This window comes from Haplochromis burtoni, unplaced genomic scaffold, assembly GCF_018398535.1.
Source record: "Haplochromis burtoni strain Fernald_Lab_line unplaced genomic scaffold, NCSU_Asbu1 Contig_1341, whole genome shotgun sequence".
NCBI lineage: Eukaryota > Metazoa > Chordata > Actinopteri > Cichliformes > Cichlidae > Haplochromis > Haplochromis burtoni.
Window position 1 is genome coordinate 8,204 of NW_024583702.1, and position 18,015 is coordinate 26,218.

The 18,015-nt window shown below is 42.6% G+C and overlaps 1 protein-coding gene and 1 long non-coding RNA gene across 2 annotated transcripts in view; one reads left to right on the top strand and one right to left on the bottom strand.

Moving 5' to 3' along the window:
- Positions 1–6: 6 nt before the first annotated feature.
- Positions 7–3,855, bottom strand: LOC102288991 (chymotrypsin-like protease CTRL-1). Its single transcript, XM_005952114.3, has 6 exons — positions 3,448–3,855; positions 2,895–2,915; positions 2,439–2,646; positions 1,280–1,530; positions 1,083–1,195; positions 7–623 (listed from the first exon to the last, which is right to left on the bottom strand). Exons 1-6 carry the CDS (start codon positions 3,503–3,505, stop codon positions 213–215), a joined length of 1,062 nt encoding a protein of 353 aa, XP_005952176.1. The 5' UTR covers positions 3,506–3,855; the 3' UTR covers positions 7–212.
- Positions 3,856–17,174: 13,319 nt separating this feature from the next.
- The window catches only part of LOC121813259, an 18,119-nt gene continuing 17,278 nt past the window's right edge, over positions 17,175–18,015 (top strand). Inside the window, exons 1-2 of the long non-coding RNA XR_006053606.1 lie at positions 17,175–17,305; positions 17,400–17,616. This is a non-coding gene — a long non-coding RNA (uncharacterized LOC121813259). The remainder of the gene's footprint in view (positions 17,306–17,399; positions 17,617–18,015) is intronic.

The window sequence follows — 18,015 nt, forward strand, 5'->3', positions numbered from 1 at the left end:
CTCAGAATTATGTAAGAAGGCTTCATTTCATAATGACAGTAAAGCAAATACAGACAGATGTGTAGAGAAAATAATCACATAAAAATAATAACTGTGCTAATAAGAAAACCCTCCTGATGTGCATAAATACGGTGAAATCAAAGGTTCCTAAAGTTATAAAGTAACATGTCAGGTAAAGTTCTTCATGTTTGTACTTGAGTAAATGTGTTGATCTAGTTTCCAACAGTTGCAGCAAACACATGGAGCAACACAACGAGAACACACAGTGAGGTGAAGTGAGTGAAGTGGATCAGGTTTTCACCACTGCAAAACACAGCCACACATGTCGGGGAAGTGGGAGGGGCAGTGGGAGGGGAAGTGGGAGAAGCAGTGGGAGGGGAAGTGGGAGGAGCAGTGGGAGGAGCGGTGGGAGGAGCAGTGGTTTGTAATGAACTGTCTGGGGAGGGGAAGGTAACAAAGCCTGGTGGTGTCGCTGTAACTGTGTCGCTGATCCATGTCTGATACTGGGACACAGGAGTGTAGGTTGAAGGACGTACAGACTCAGAGCATCCAGGAGCAATGAGAAGTCCACTCTGGAGCCAGACGGATCCACTCTGAGTCATCAGTGGTGCCCCAACACTAAACTGTGGAAAGACAGTGATGAAAGTTATCAGGACAGATGTGTAACTGTTAGAGGTCGACCTTTGTCACCCACTAAAGTTTGAACTTTGTTGGTAGTTTTGTTACAAACTGCTGAAATAAATTAAGTAATAAATAAATTGATCGTCCCAGTATAACACAGTCAGCAACACTTCATGGATATCAATCTGTCCACTTAGGAAACATGAACCACTGTGAATCCACTTCAGCTGCTTTGGTGCAATGAAAGTGACGATTCCACAGACAGAAAGTTTCAGGCAGCTCGTTTAAAGGAATCAGTTTCATCAAATAAATTAGAGGCTTTAGAAAAAACAACCTTTGATAAACATGAATATTAATATTTATGGTCCATTACAGCAAAACAAGCAAACCAAGTGTGACTAAAGGTGAGATTATCTCAGTGACTGTCAGCAACAGATTATAAGAAATAAACTTGTGCTCACCAAACATGAACCTGTCTCTCCAGTACAGATGATGCTGTCTGGGACCCGTGGATAGCTGGCTTTGCACTCATTGTTTCCCACTATTGGTACGTTTGCCTCCTGCAGGTTATTTTCTATTTGGAGAGAATTTAAACATCAGGCTTTTCTAAAGACTCCAACACAATGCTGTAAAGTACAATAAACATTTTATGATTTACCATTAAAGCCGATGGCCCAGCTGCTGGTCTCATTGTTGAAGGTGCTGTTTTGTGAGGCTAAGCAGATCGGCTGAATGTAGTCTGTGAAATTGACAGGAGCCGACAGCTTCAGAAGACAAATGTCGTTCTCACGAGTCGACGAGTTGAATCCAGGATGGCAGGTGATGTTTACCACTGTGCGATTCACTTCATTTGGGTTTGGACCTGAGCGGCTGTTGCGGCCCAGATAGACCACCCTGCTACTGAAATTCCTTCACACACAACAGATATTTTTATTGTGCCTCATGCTGATCATCAGCACAGGGCAAAGCAGTCGATGCCACGAGTTTCCTTTTTCCTTTCAGGCCTTTGTTGTGTGTGTGTTTCTGTGTGTGTGCGTGCACAGGTGGTTGAACCTGCTGGCTCGTTACATAAATAAGTAATTAACACTGATGGCCAGATTCATCCACACTGAGTGCGTTCATGTTTCAGGTGCTGCATGTAGATCTAGTGTTTGAGAAGAGGAGCGAGCTCAACAACCTTCAGCAAACACACAAACTGTGCAGTTTGTGTCTCTGTGGGTGAGTGTACAGCTGGAGTATTCACCAGGAAGACACAAAATATTATCAGACATCAAAGTCAACTTCTGCTCATCCTGAAGGTCTCTTTGAATGCCAGCATTACAGAGTGCAGGGTGTGGATATCAGCCACAGAGCTCATGTAACATCTGTTTGCATGTTGTTGAACTGAGCAGTGAGGTCAGCTGATCACACTGCACACAAACAAAACACATGACTGTGACTTTTCCTCACTTTTCTCTCCAGTCTCAGTTTCCCAGCATGTGTTCATTAACGAGCCTCACAGAGGGGTGTAGTTGTTTGTAATAGCAGCAGCTTTATGCTAAGCTAACCATCTTCTGTCATCAGTGGACAGAAAAATCAATGCTTCTCAAATACAAGGACATCTATGAAGTGACTTTATAGTTTAGATTAAACTAATGTGGCGTCTGGTTTGATTGTTGTGCAGACAACTTTGCAGTTCAGCACTTTGGGCAGCAGCTGCTGTTTTTAAATGTTAGAAGAAGTGAGGAAATATTAAAAATGTCTCTAGTGCACATGAATGCTACACTTCACCTTCATCATCATATTCAACAAAGTGTAAACTGGCAGCACTGACTCACAGTGACATGCTGGATGCAGCTGTCAGCACCCACTGGTCGTTGATCAGAGACCCTCCAAACCCAAAACTGGTAGGCAGCTCTCCAAGACCAACATTAATCTTCCGAGGCCCTCCATCAACTCTTATATAAGCGAACCAGGGCCAACTTCCTGCTGCAGCGACACCATCTCCTGTGATGCTGCTGCTGTTCACAGCCCTGCTGCCACATGCTGACAAAGCAGAGAGAGCACAGCTGAACATTAAAACCACTGAGAGAGAAAACACTGATCAACGCTCTGCTGGGAGATCCTGAGCTCTGACATTCATGTGGAAGTTACTCTAACATCAGACTGTGCTTTACATGTGATCCACAGACGTCCCTCCTCTGTGTCAGAACAAAAATCATTTCAGTTTTCTATGTGCTCATTGCTGTCCAGCTGACAGAAGGAAGACGGGTTAAAGGTCTTTGGATGCTTACCGGGCTGCTGTGAGTCACAACCTGAAAATGAGAAACACAGACAAACCTGTGAAAGTGAGCAGTGATGGTTTTCTTCAACTCGAAGAACCGATCACACTAAACACAACACTTTAAAGCTGGCTGCAGGTACAACCTTGATGAAGGTCAGAGTCGCCTGTGTCGTTACTCTGGCATCAAAGCTTTGCCTCAGTGTTCCTCATCAAATACATGTTCTCAGTTTACTCAAACATCAGTAACTGTAATATAAAGTTACTCTCTGCTGAATATCATCAACTGTTAGAAATCCAACACAACAAAGTAAACTAACGAACGCGACAACACGTCTGTAAAAGAAGCTGTTGATATCAAATAAAGAGTGAAGACGTCCACTGACTTCATGACATCATCATATTAAATACGATGCTGAATGACATTAATGCTAAATGGACTCCTTCCTTGTATCCAGCAGCAACATTTCGTTTAGAAACATTCGTACCTGTAATTAATCTCGTTCTTCTTCCAGCCCTGATCAAACCTCAGCAATGAGAGGAAGGAAATTCAAACAGTTTCTCACCTTTGCAGAAGAAAATGATCAGCACAGTGACGCAGCACACAAACTGCTGCAGAGCCATGGTTAACTGCAGCTGTTTCAGCTCACCGTAGACTTTAAATAAGTCAGATGTATGTTCAGCTCCACCTGTTTCTAGAAGTCATCAGGGCCCCACCAAAGAATCCGGTCAGACTCGTTGGTCTTTGTGCTGTTTGGACTGCAGCTCGAGGCACTGAAAGTTGGAGCAGGTTTTTCAATCACAGCAACAGTCAGCTGGTGCTGCTTTATGCTGTAAGGTAGACCCTGCAGTAGCAGGTAAAGTCCCCACACAGCAGGCTGCAATCAGCCCTGATCAGTTTGTTACTGCCGTCATGTTTTTGGGATTTGTTACGCACACTTTGGGGCAAACATGACACTTTGTAGGTCACAAATAATCCTGTTAAATTAACACCACAGGAGAGCAGTGTGTGTACATGGGTCTTTATGTCTTTGTGTGGGTCACTAGTGGGTGGGTGGATCAGGGGCTGGCTGGCCCTTGGCCCCAGTGGGACATGGTCACCTCTCCCCTCTGGACACTTCAGCCCCTCCCTGGGATGTGGGGGCTGGATTGTCCCCAGGGTCTCCCTCCATCTCCTGCTGGGTGTCCGTCCCAGGTGTCGTATCTTTGTTTTGGTCTGTTACGGGTGCAGCAGCTGGCGACACATTTTATTTGTTTCTATCAGGAAGCCCTCAGACAGGTTTCCTTTTTGTTTTTGCTCTGCAATGTCTGCACTCTCTGTTCATACTAAATCATTTAAAGAACATATTTTAACGTCGCACTCAACAACAAACAAAACTGCTTTATATTTCTTCACGCCAATATACAAGCCACCAGTAGGAGTGACGGGGCTGCGAGTTTGAGACCTCTGCTCTAGAAAGTGCTACTCAAAGCAGGAAGGTGCTCAAAAAGCCATATTTAGTTTGCTGTAATGTCATCAAATGTCAGTTTTGTACCAAGACAGAGTAGAAAGCACTGACCACGGCACTCGTTCATGGAAGTTCAACACTGACCCAGACCCACTGCCGGCACCCAGCATCACACACCAAAGGACACACTGAGCAGGTCCACCAGAGCTCCCACAGCTTTGCTCTCATGGGTTTTGTGCTGGTTTTGAAGCAAAACACAAAGTGTGACGAGGAGACGTCCAGGTTACTCAACAACAGCCACTTCTAGAGGGAGGTAGGCAGAGTTTGTGGACACACAGGTCTTTGTAAAGGAAAACAGCCACGATTAAGCTAGAGATTAATAATATTCTTCAAAGTGGACTGACTGGGTAACATAACAGATGGATGAGCTTACAGATGACCGTGTTGCTTTGGTATTTAGTTTGTTACCAAGCTAATGTGCAAATGAACGACTCTTCACATGTGCTGCCAAACACACCTGTGACAAACATCTGGAGTATCTGGTTCTGCACGTATAGTGAGATGTTCTGGCATCCTTTAAGGAATTCTCTGAAGTCTTAAACAGATGACGCATGCTCCTCATCTGGGAGGTTCAGAGAGGCTTTGGAGCCCTGAGTTTTGTTCAGGTTTTGAGGAGAGGGTGGTGGGGGGAGGACAGTGGGGAGGACACATCATCTCGGGAAAATCTCCAACCACAGGCTCATGCTGTTCAGCATTAACTTTATTTACACGCACAGTTGTTGTTCTAACACACAGCTGCAGCTCTCCAGCTACCAGCTCCACATAGCAACAACAACATGACAGGACCCAGTTCAGTCTTTTTGACCTGCAGGTGCGTTTGCCTACCCTGCAGCCACACCGTCGACCACGCCTCGCCACAGACACACTGCAAATTTTCTGGGGTTTTTGTAGGGACTTTCTTTGTTATGACTGTATTTCAGCAAATAGAGACCTTGGATTATTTTTGTCACCGATTGAAGGCCTGTTCCGGCCCATCGGTGGGGTTCTACACGAGTGACGACAAGGAGTTAGGAGGAACAATGTGTCAATGCTCCTTTGTTAACAACTGGACAATAAAGCCCCACCCCCAAAAAACAGGCCTCTAATAAATCTTCCATAAAGTTGTATTTTAATACAAACTTATAACACATGGCATCAAATATAATTACTATATACAGAGACAAGTTTGAAGGATAATAAATCCAGGCAATACAAGCTCCCCTCACATGTTATGTGTGACTGTAGATAAGTGAGAAACTCTGATTGAGAGGTGGAATTGTTTCATTGGAGGTGATATTCTAACAATTTCATGGTCTGAGAATATAGTCTCCCTTTGGAAAAGGATAAAAACAAAAATGATAAATTACTCTTCTGCTGAGACAGACAGAGAGACGTGTTTGAAATTGGTTGTTTCTCCTTTTTAGATTCATTCCTAAAGTTTACAGCACAGCCGACTTAGAGTCAGAACAAATTCAATGAGAAACCAGGTAAACTGAGTCATGCTGTTTTAAATTCCTAACCATAGCCCAACTGTAACTCTGACCCTAAAACAGAATTTGAGTCTCAAAAATGTCCCCATAAGGGCTGTTGGTCCCCACAGAGACATGTAAACATGTGCACACACACACACACACACACACAGAAGCAGGAGGGAGGCAGATGATGAACAGCTGCTATAAATGAGAAATGTTAGAGAGAGGCGTTCGTCACACCATAAAACTCTAGATCTGCTGTTCAGAATGTCGTTCTTATGCTTGTTCACAGCACGAGGTGCTAACAGAGCTTCAGCTTTTGGCTGACTGTGTGACTGATTTAAATTCAGTGCCACACAGACATCCACACAGGGAAAAGCAGGTGCTGGGTCACATCTGCACAGCATTATGTTGTAATCACTTCAAATTCATCCACAGAAATTTGTATTTTAAAGCATGAATTCTGGGAACTTTGTCTGAAATACAGCCGGCTGTGTGCTTCAACACAAAGTCGGTTTTATCAGTGTTACTGCGGGTTATGTTAGGGCACACCAGTGGTTTTCATTAAAATCCCGTCTCAAAGTACAACAAATGCACATTTTTCTGCAGTCGACCTCACCTGATGCTCATCACAGCCATATTGTGTTAGTCAGTTCTCTTCTTTAATGTGTCATTATCACCTGTGTCCACCATGTTTCTGCAGAGTTAGTCGGTTTCTCCTCCAACACTCTGACAACAATGACACGTACTGTCAGTGAGCAGTGTTCTTTGGGTGAACTCTGGACTTTGTGTTTTAAAACACTTATTCTGCAAAAAGTAAAACAAAAATCTTGTGTTCAGCTTCTCAGAAACACACAGACATCCCACCGTCAGGCCAATAAAACAGGTCTAACAGCATCACTCGTTGTTGACGATGTTCACACAGAACAGATTGTGTCATGTGACGGCTGTGTGCAGGCAGGAAAAGGACCCAAATGCAGACTCAACTGGGAGCAAAAAAGCAGCTTTATTGCTGGACAGAAAAACCTCACAAAACCTAAACTGGGCAACATCTAACACAAACACACAGGACCAGACACACAGCATGAGGGGCGTCCCAACACTGACACAGAGAAACACAGGGCTATTTTATTTTTTACATACAGGTGTACGAAGGAGGGAAGATAGTATAGAGCTTGGGAGATTTTAACACCACATGTAAACCTGTGGTGGTTCAGTGGTGCCTAAACAACAGGTGGCATTAGGTATTGAGAAGGAGCAGTGTTTGTCCTTCTCATTCAAACAAACTGTAATCATTTGTCACCAGAAAAACAATCAGGTATTTTCAGTGGTGGAAATAAAGGTTTTAATTTATTTTATAGTTTTAACATTTGATCAAAAATAAAAAATAAATATTATATTAACATCGGATGGACCACACAGCTTCCTCTGACACTGACTGCATGTACACTTCAGAGACTGTAAATATGTGTGTCACTTTTAAAACTAACAAAGATTTGTGTGGCTATTTGATTGCTAACAATGAATGACCTCACAGTTTATCTTAGGAGCACAAAAAGCACTCAGTGTCTCGTGGAGGCCAAATCCCCTCCAGATGTTAATGAGGAATCTGTCTGCCACTCTGGTTTTAATATAATGTGCTTAGTTAAGTTTTTAGTTAATTTATTGGCATTTTTATTATATATTGTTTTTCAGATTAATTTATATCTCCCACTCTTCCCGCAAAGCTCAGAAGCTGAATATTTCACATTCATTTAATACAAGAACTCGTCAGTCACAGGGATCGGATACAGTACATGAGGAGAGGACCATGGAGGAAGAGGAGAAGAGGAGCAGATAAGTTCAACAGGAAGTTCAAAGGAGAAATCTGGACGGTCCAGCGGCCCCGAGGACCGTGCAATAAAAACTTTTATAAAGTCAATTAAATGAAACTTTCTTTTATACCTAACAATAACCTAACTGTAACCCTGACACTAACACCACATTTTGAGCCTTAAAAAGCTTACAGATGACCGTGTTGCTTTGGTATTTAGTTTGTTACCAAGCTAATGTGCAAATGAACGACTCTTCACATGTGCTGCCAAACACACCTGTGACAAACATCTGGAGTATCTGGTTCTGCACGTATAGTGAGATGTTCTGGCATCCTTTTAATGAATTCTCTGAAGTCTTAAACAGATGACGCATGCTCCTCATCTGGGAGGTTCAGAGAGGCTTTGGAGCAGTGGCGTGTCTAGAAAATGTTTGTTGGGGGGGCCAGGTAGGGGCACAGATTTGGAGAAGGGTGGCAGATGTAATTGGCAGATAATGTTAAAAACAATTCTACCAACCGTTCACCATAATTCAATAACCCTGCAAACCTAATAACCAAATGTGCTTTTAACTCTTATTAGAATGAGATTTTAACCACTACGGTGCAAAGTTTTTAGATACTGCGTTGATAAAGTACAAGAGATACAATCAGTCAGTGTTTATTCAGCATTCAAGGACAGCAGTATTTGCATAGTATTTTTACTGATATATAGTGCACATATGTTTTAGGCAAAAACAGTTTTGAATATTAAAATATGAACATTTTTAACATACAATTGTCAAATTAGCCAATGCAAAACTTCATCTGCTTATTAAAAACAGAAGATAATCTTCTTACAAACTGGTGTTTGATTTTGATTTTGAAACAGGAAAAAGTGGGGAAACAACTGAAAAGACTAACATTTGAATAAAACCTACTAGAAATTAATATTAAATACATTCTAACAACAGCTGATCAAGCTTAAACGTGCTGCTGTTGTTTATCCGCTGGTTTCCTCTTTCTGGCACAAAGTGGGCGATAAACAAACAAGAGAGCCGATCAGCTGATCATTGATCAGTTTCATGATTGAAGTAGAAACAGGAGAGGGAGGGGGGAGAATGAGAGAAGAAGAGGCAGCTGTGCAGCGTAAACACAGAATAACTCCAGCTTTGTGTCTTTTTCATACTAGCTAAACTGCGTCTCTTCTCAACTCAATACGAAACGTGTAATATTTTCTCTGAATACGAGACGATAACGTCTTTTTAAGGAGCCGTTGGCAACTCTACTAACTAACCTTATGAATAAATTAAAGTTCACTATCAGTAACATCATAGCACCCACAGCTGTATAGAAACTCTGTCATGCTAGCTAGCACGCAGTACGAGTTATTGTAACTGACTGTAAAAAGTCAGCACAACCAAAATAAACTAAACTTGGTTTATATCTGACCCAGATAGACTGCAGCTCATAACTTCTTACCTGAAGTTCACCTGACACTCGGACTGGCGGCTGCCTCGGGTCTCTCCTCCTGCCTCCCCTTCCCTCATCCACCTGCTGGCCTCTGTGGAAGCCCCGCCATAGCCACCACCAAACAACTGAGTTATTTTTACACATCGACCTGCATCTGGCCAATCCACCACCTCTCATTGTTCATGCCGTTACAAAAAAAAGTCATCAGCACACCGGGCAAATGGCCAGTCCAGCCATGTTAACCTGTTAATCTTTCGCTGAAAAACTGTTTTCTGCGGTGCCTCTTTCATGCTTGGCTCTCCTACCTTTGCTAACATGATGCTCATAGTGTAGAAGCCGATGATGCATTCACTTACACTCGGATATCTGAGCTTCACTGTGAAAACATAATCGTACATTTGATATTTCATTGACTTTTATTGTTTTAGCTTCGGGGTGGCACCTGGGGAGGCCAGTCTGGTTGGGGCGGGGTGGTGGCCTGTGCCCCCCCCAGGCCACCCCACTGGACACGCCACTGCTTTGGAGCCCTGAGTTTTGTTCAGGTTTTGAGGAGAGGGTGGTGGGGGGAGGACACATCATCTCGGGAAATTTCAGGCATAAGCCTGTGGTTGGTGACCCTGCTTTTAAGCATTAACTTTATTTACACACACAGTTGTTGTTCTAACACAGCTGCAGCTCTCCTGCTACCAGCTCCACATACCAACAACAGCACGACAGGACCCAGTTCATATCAAACGTTCCCTGAACGGCAGGTGCCCCCTCTGATAAAATCAGACACATTATTATCAGAGACGTGACGGCTGCTGGCAGAAGGACTTGAATCAAAGTGACGTCCTCTTTCTGAGTCAAACACAGAGCTGAATGTGCTGCTTTCACTTCTTTATTCAGTCGTTCAGGTTTGAACTCAGCAGGTGTTTCTAACGCTGACCTGGACGACTGAGAACTTCACAGACACGTCCACCATAATATCCTGTTAGAACCATCAGAGCCTGCTGGATGTTACAGGTCCTGCCAGCCTCACTCACAGCCACTCAGGGTGCTCAGCAGCCCTGTGCTGGCCTCACTGGCTGCCTGTGTCTTTAAATTTCTTGTGTTTGTTTTTAAATGCCTTCACGTGTAAACGTTATAAAAACGCACTTTTGGGTCCACGTACACGTACTGGCCTCCGGGCTCGACGAGCTGCAGAGAGGCGTGTAGGACTGCAACTCTTCTTCACCGTCACAGCTTTGCTTGTAAGTCACGAAGGAGCCAGAAGATGCAGCGCTGCTGTCAGCTAATACAGCTGCACATCACTGACACACACAGATGCTCAGGCAAGACGTTTATTTGTTGATTTAAAACAACGAGGACACACATGTTATTGCAGTGATTCATTATTCACTGCATCAGAGACTTTCTTACTGATCGTCCACAGAAAGTTTGTATGAATGTTTGATCTGATGAAATCATTGTTAGTCCTGCAGTGTGTCAAGGCTGTGTCTGAGTAACAAGCTGAGCTTTATTAAAACTCGAGGGGAGTAACAAAGATCACAGGAGGAAACAAGAAGTTATCTATAAGTTTTCAATTACATTTGCTACACAGATCAGCAAAAGCACCACTGTGTGTTGGAACAGGAAGTGATGCCACAGAGAGAGCCAACACCAACTGACAGCACCGTCCACTTTGTCCATGTGCTCTGCTGAAATACTGACCCAATGAGGTCAGACTGGACTTCCTTTCACCAGCTGACTCTCCACGCAGGAAGCCCCTCAAACCAATCTTTGTGTCATTGTGGGATTGTTGTGTTTCCACATGTGACACACGTCTAAAACATGTGTTGAGAAGAGATTCCTTGATATAGATCAGAGTTAAAGAGAATACAGTTTGCTTGCAACATTATAATATTGCGGTTAATGAGTGTAAGAATACAAAATAGAAAAAAAGGCTGATGATATATATATATATTATACACAGAGAACATCATGGCCAACATTGGACTGGAAAAACAGTGTAAGCTTCTGAGACAACTTGAGACAAAAATAGAAAAGAATGTGTCTGTAGATTGTTACTCACTAATGGACAACAAAGCCAAACTTTACAGGACGGACAGGTCTCATGGAGACCCTGACGTCAGCCTGCTTCTCCTGGAGAATGGCTGTACCTGTGAAATCATGTCTGAGGAATCCCTCATCCAAGGAGCTGTGGACAAATTAAAATCAACAATTAAATATTCTGACCAGTGTTCTGTGAAATCATTGGATGAATGTAAGGGATTTATCATCGTCCCTTCATTTTTGAAAACTTACATTGAGAATCGGTTACCACTTTTTGCAGAGAATGCCTTAAAAGCCATCAGAATGACTCTGGGAAGAGAGTACATGATTGAAAAAGCACCTGAAGCTGACACTGGTGGTTTCAGTGATGCTGACCGTCATCAGTATGATGCCATAATTCCTGTGGACTTTGAGGCCAGTGGGATGTTGGAGAAAAACAAGCGATGGGGTGAGGGCCTACAACAGTTTCTGGAGATGAAGCACCAGCTGGCCATTTCACAGCTGTCCAATGTGACAAATTACATGTCCAATGTCCATTTCTTTAAAAGGTACCTCAGTGGAAAAGGCATTTTTGGTGTTTCTGGGACACTGGGTGATGAAGCTGAGAAAGTATTTCTTGAACGGCATTACAAAACAGCAAGCTATGTCATTCCAGCTCACCGCCATACGAAGCTTGTTGAGTTGCCAGCAGTTCAGGTGAGTGGAGGCAGCACTCAGTGGATCCAGGTGATCTGTGAAACTGCACAGAGAGCTGCAGACAGAGGGCAAGTTGTTTTGATCATTTGTGAAGATGTCAACACTGCAGATGAGCTGAAGACAAAAATGGATCTTCCAGAAAGAGAAGCCAGTGAGATCACCATGTACACAATCAGTGAGAAGCACAACATCGAGAAACAGAACTTTAGCCGGGGAAACATTATAATTGCTACTAACCTCGGTGGCCGAGGTACAGACATTAATGTTCAGCAGGACGTAAATGAGTGTGGAGGTCTCTTTGTGCTCCTCTCATACTTTCCTAGAAGTCACCGTGTGGAGCAACAGGTCTTTGGACGCACTGCCCGGAAAGGAAACCCAGGGATGGTCCAGATGGTTCTCAACCAGGGCCATCTTGCACCAGCTTACCAAGGCCATTCCATCGAAACCATGAGACAGCTCAGAGAGGAGTATGAGCTCAGACATTTAGACAGCATGGAGAAATATAAGTGTGACATTGAAATTAAAGAAGCTCTCTTCTCCACATTTTGTGAATTTCTGTGTGACTTTGACAAGAATTACACGGTGGAAGAAAGGAGTGACCTGTCCAAGGTGAAACTGAAGGATGTTCCTGAATATTTTAAGATCCACCAGAACAAGTTTGACTATCAGACTGCACTGAATGCTTTGAAAGAATCTTGGGCTTTGTGGCTCATCCTTCATGAAGAGCACATCAGCAGACATGATGATATCAGCAAGTTGAGAGAAGACCTCACCAAAGACTTGAAGAAGACCGGTGACTTCCTTCTGCAGGGGACTAGCTGTAATTTCTATGATTACATCAAACAGGCAACAAGCAGAACTGACCTGCACTGCATGAACAAAACTAAATGTGACTTTGGAGCAAAGACTTACTGGCAGAAAGCTGCAGAGTGCGATCATTTCTACAGTGCTGTGGCGCTTTATAATCAAGCTTACATCACACTCAACCTCAGAAAAGAAGACTACATAGAAGAGGGAAAGAAATTATTGGAGGAAGCGAAGACTGCAGTGGATGTCTATCTCTCAGAATCAACAAATACGATGATGTTTTGTAATTTTTTAGTGATGAGTGCCTTTGTTTCACACCACACAAACAGCAACCTCCAGATCCAAATGCAAGCCAGGATGAATATCTTCAAATCTTGGAAAGGATACATTGAAAGTGCCGTGACAACTCTGACACAGCTCGATGGCAGCGAAGGTGATGCAGAAGTAGAGAGTTCCAGTGTGTACCATCTTTCAAAAGATAAAGATTTAATCACCATCAACGAGCTGATGATGCTCTGTGAAAATGGCCTTAGCACAGTCTTTGAGGTTAAAAAGAAGCCCGAGTTCTGCTATGATGCCCTTGCTTGTTTTGTTCTTGGTGCCCTTCAAGTAGCAGCTGGTGTTCTTGTTTATGCTCTGTCATGTGGTGGTGCCAGCCAGTTTGGACTTGGACTGACTTGTGAAGGGGTGTCTGACATGATTGAAGGTATCAAAGGAATGATACAAGGAGGCTTTGACTGGGCTGAATGGGCAATCTCCAAGGCCATCACCATTGGATTGTCTCTGATCTCTGGTGGATTCAGCCGACTGAAGAAAGCCAGAAGTGCAGTGCGAAGTGGCACAAAAAATCTGATCACAAGAGCAAAGAGTACATCTGTCTGTACAGTAAAACAGTGTTTTCTGAAGGTGGGAAAGTATGCAGTTCAGGAACTGGGGAAGCAAGGATGTATCAGTGATCTGACTCATATTGTTGAGAGGGAAACTGATGCTTTTTTCCAAAAGGTTCTGAAGGACGTCTTTGAGAAAAAGGTGTTTTCACTGATAAAAGCCAACCATGAGCTGGATGAAGTTCTCACAAACTTCATTTGCTCAGGAATACCAAAGACTGCCCTGGAGAATGGGTCCAGTGAATTCAGAATTGACAGAGGGTGTGAGGAACAAATGCTTCAGTCAGTGGATCTGATAACAAGAGAAGTCATTCCTGCCCTGATGATGAATTGTACCATGGTTCTTAAGGTTCTTAATATACTTTCAGAAGTGTGTGGTGCTGTAACACAACAAACAGGAAGCCATCAAGGGTCGGATCTAATGGAAAAATCAGCTGAAAATGTACAAGTTAATGTGCAAACACTGGATTCAATACCTACGGAGAAGGTCATTAACAACACTTTTGTTCCTCAGCTGTTGCAATCCATGGAAAAACTACCCCAAGAAAGGAATGACCAGGATGGAAGACACAGTGTGTCAGATATGAAACGCTTTAAACATGAACTCATCAACAGGTTTGCAGAAAGTGCTTCAAGCTCTTATGTTGAGGCCTTTTCCTTCCAAAGCATCACTTTGGGTGAGGACATGGATGTCCAAAGATGTAGCAGGGTGGTTAACATCAGAAATTTTCTCTATGTAAGACTCCAAGTCCCTCTTCTCAGACTGTGACAACAACTCATGTGGACTTTGGATTGCCTTTTTCATATGATGCTTATAAAGGTGGTTTTCACAGAAACGTTGGGCATCGACACTGCTGAGAATGTTTCTAACAGCACCACCAGCAGCATGGTTTATTTGACTCATGCATATTTTGCTCATGATGGAGGTCATATGTCTGAAACATCAAACTGGTTACGGTGGACAATGATGGGAGGAAGCTTTCAGAAGACTATTTTCCAGGGAAGGAGGACTCAGCAGGTGATATAGTCCTCGAACTGAAGAAGGAGACAAAAAATCCAACACAGTAAGTGATATACATTAATTATTTGAAATCGTATAAGTCATCTTGTTACGACATATCAAAATGTTTTATTTCAAAATCATCAGAACCCTCATAAAGTTTCCACTTCACCTCTAATTTCAATTGTAACAGAGACTTAAACCATTCATTTCAAGGCAGATGTTATAATCGCATAGACTTTAAAATCAATGTGCAATTTTAATGCTAAGTTCCAATGCTTATAGTGGGTTACTTGAACATTCATGTACACTAGCAGTCTAAAGTTTGGACACACCTTCTTATTTAATGGTTTTCTTTACTTTTATGACTATTGACATTGAAGATTCTCACTGAAGGCATCAAAACGATAAATGAACACATGTGGAATTATGTAGTAAACAAAGTGTGAAATAACTTCAAACATGTTTTATATTTTATACTCTTCATAACAGCCACCCTTTGCTTTAATTACTGCTTTGCACACTCTTGGCATTCTCTCCATGAGTTTCATGAGGTCGTCACCTGAAATGGTTTTCCAACAGTCTTGAACGAGTTCCCAGAGATGCTAAGCACATGTTGGTCCTTTTGCCTTCACTCTGCGCTCCATCTCATCCCAAACCATCTCCACTGGTTTTAGGTCAGATGACTGTGGAGGCCAGGCCATCTGGCGCAGCACTCCATCACTCTTCTTCTTGGTCAAGCAGCACTTACACAGCCTCGGGTGTGTGTTAGTGGTTATTGTGTTGTTGGAAAATAAATGATGGGATGGCATGTTGATGCAGGCTGCTGTGGTAGCCATGCTGGTTCAGTGTGCCTTCAGTTTTGAATGAATCCCCAACAGTGTCACCAGCAAAGCCCCCCCACACCATCACACCTCCTCCTCCATGCTTCACAGTGGGAACCATGCATGTAGAGACCATCGTTCACCTTTTCTGCATCGCAGAAAGACATGCCGGGGGGAACCAAAGATCTTCAATGTGGACTCATCAGACCAAAGCACAGATGTTCTAATGTCCATTCCTTGTGTTTCTCGGCCCAAACAAATATCTTCTGTTTGTTGCTTTCAAGCCATAAAGGCCTGATTCACATGGTCTTCTCTGAACCGCTGATGTAGAGATGTGTCTGCAACTGGAACTCTGTGTGGCATTTATCTGGGCTCTAATCAGAGGTGCTGTTAGCTTATGATTTCTGAGGCTGGTGACTCGGAAGAATGTATCCTCAGCAGCAGAGGTAACTCTTGGTCTTCCTTTCCTGGGGTGGTCCTCATGTGAGACAGTTTCATCGTAGCACTTCATGGTGTTTGTGACTGCATTTTGGGACACATTCGAAGTTTTAGGAAATTTGCCAGACTGACTGACCTTCAGTTCTTAAAGTAATGGACTGTTTTTTCTCTTTACTTAGCTCATTTGACTTCTGCCCAACACAACTGATGGTCCCAACCCCATTAAGAAGGCAAGAAATTCCACAAATAAACCCTGACAGGCACACCTGTGAGGTGAAACCATGTCAGGTGACTACATCATGATCCTCAATGAAAGAAGGCAGAGGTTTTGAAGCACTGTCAACAAGGCAAAGGGGGGCTACTTGCAGGGTTCTGAAATATAAAACATATTTAGAGTTATTTATCAATTTGTTCTTTGCTACATAATTCAATATGTCTTCATATATCTGAAGTCTTCAGTTTGTATCTACAATGTAGACAATAGTAAAAATAAAGAAAAAAAAACATTAAATAAGAAGGTAGGTCCAAACTTTTTACTGGCATTAACTCTTCTTTCAATTTATTATTCATTTTATTCACCCATAATGTGCATGATCCAATTCGTTTTTTAAATCATCCTCTGGATCTTGTTCTGACATATTGTCAGGGCTCTGTGTGCAGGCGGATGAAGAGGTGGATCCAAATGCAGGACTCAGATACTAACTTGAAACTCAAAAACCTCAGCTTTATTGCTAGTGACCAAACAAAACATGAACAGAATAATGAACACAGAGAACCAGAAACACACAGGCATGATCTGATGGTACGACACGACACCGAGCACTGGAAAACACAGGGCTTATATACACAGGGTGGTAATGAGGGAATGGGCATTCTTTGAGCAGCCTTGTAAAAAAGGAATCTAAAAGACACGGCCATATAAACGAATTCGCCTCTCACCTCTGCGGGCGGTCTATCCTTCAAGAGTCCTTTGCCAGAGGCCTGGAAGCTTCTTCCACCTTTTCCCCTTTCTTTACATCATAAATTTCTACTTCTAAACTTAATGTAATTGGGCAAAGGTATTAGTAATCATTACCACACGCTCAAAGCATGTAGACATTGTAGCAAGTATGGTCTTCAGTTCTGTTTGTACTTTTTCCTGTTCTTTCCTCTTATTTTAAACAAAGTATCAAAACATAGCCTTCCTTTTGGGGAGAAACTAATTAACTAAAGGATCCATGAACTAATATCTCCTATATTCACAGAAAATTAATTATTCAATGATTTTCCTGTCACCAGATAAGTTTTCTCCATTACTGACCTTTGTTGTATATCACCAATTTTTCAAAAGTTTAAAAGTGAAATGTTTAAATCATTAGCTCCTAGCATTATTACACTTTAAAATACTGCATACTGTTGGATTTTAAAGGCTTGAGTAACACAAAGTTAGAAAATATGTGATCCAGCACAGTTTTTGCACTAACAAACTGCTGTTGTGGATTAGAATAGCCTGGAGAAGAGTTTGCTGTGAATTGCAGGTATATTTGTAAAAGTTCTGACAGTTTTCCTATTTTCTTTTGAATGTTTAATTGACTGAATTAATTCTTTAATCTAATCTTTTAATTTAAACAGGACAGAGGGATCCTTCTCAGGCATGATTGAGGCGATCTGGGGTGAACAGAGCCAATGCAGTGGTCACTTTGAAATCCTGAGCCCAGATGGCACCGTGATCCCTGTAAATTCAGAGGGTCAGAACTGCCTCTATCATGCTGTTGTCCAGGCAACCTGGAAAGACCAAGGTGATATGAGAAATGAGGCAGTTATCCTCAGGAATGAAATCAAACATACTGTAAGTATTTGATCATCAGTTGACACATTCAGAAAAATGTGTTATCCGTAAATAAAAACAGAGGTTTTCTAGTCAAGCAAAAAAATGATCTTATTCATGTAACACAAAGCAGGTTTAACACACAGTCTAATCTTGAAGTCTAAGAAGAAAACCTTATGTTCATACTTGGTGAGTCATCTTTAAGTATGGTAGGAGGGAGACATAACTAGGTTCTTTTGCATGCTTGCAGAATGAGAATGCTTTACTAATTTATCCTGCTGTCAATAAATTAAATGTTTCTTAGAAACACCCACCCACACAAGTAGGGCCTTAGGGTGCGGGTGTGTCACCAGGGTGCAGGGGAGGCATTCCCCCCCCTCTGTCCCCTTCTGGCCACCTGTGCCTCAATTTTATTCCACA

What these genes read in the sequence shown, in the direction of transcription:
- LOC102288991 (XM_005952114.3), bottom strand. Translation starts at nt 3,505, where the DNA reads ATGGCTCTGCAGCAGTTTGTGTGCTGCGTCACTGTGCTGATCATTTTC. An exon ending in GCTGCATCCAGCATGTCACT is followed by an intron (nt 1,531 to 2,438) that starts GTGAGTCAGTGC and finishes TTGTGTGTGAAG; the next exon opens with GAATTTCAGTAGCAGGGTGG. An exon ending in GAGAGACAGGTTCATGTTTG is followed by an intron (nt 624 to 1,082) that starts GTGAGCACAAGT and finishes GTCTTTCCACAG; the next exon opens with TTTAGTGTTGGGGCACCACT.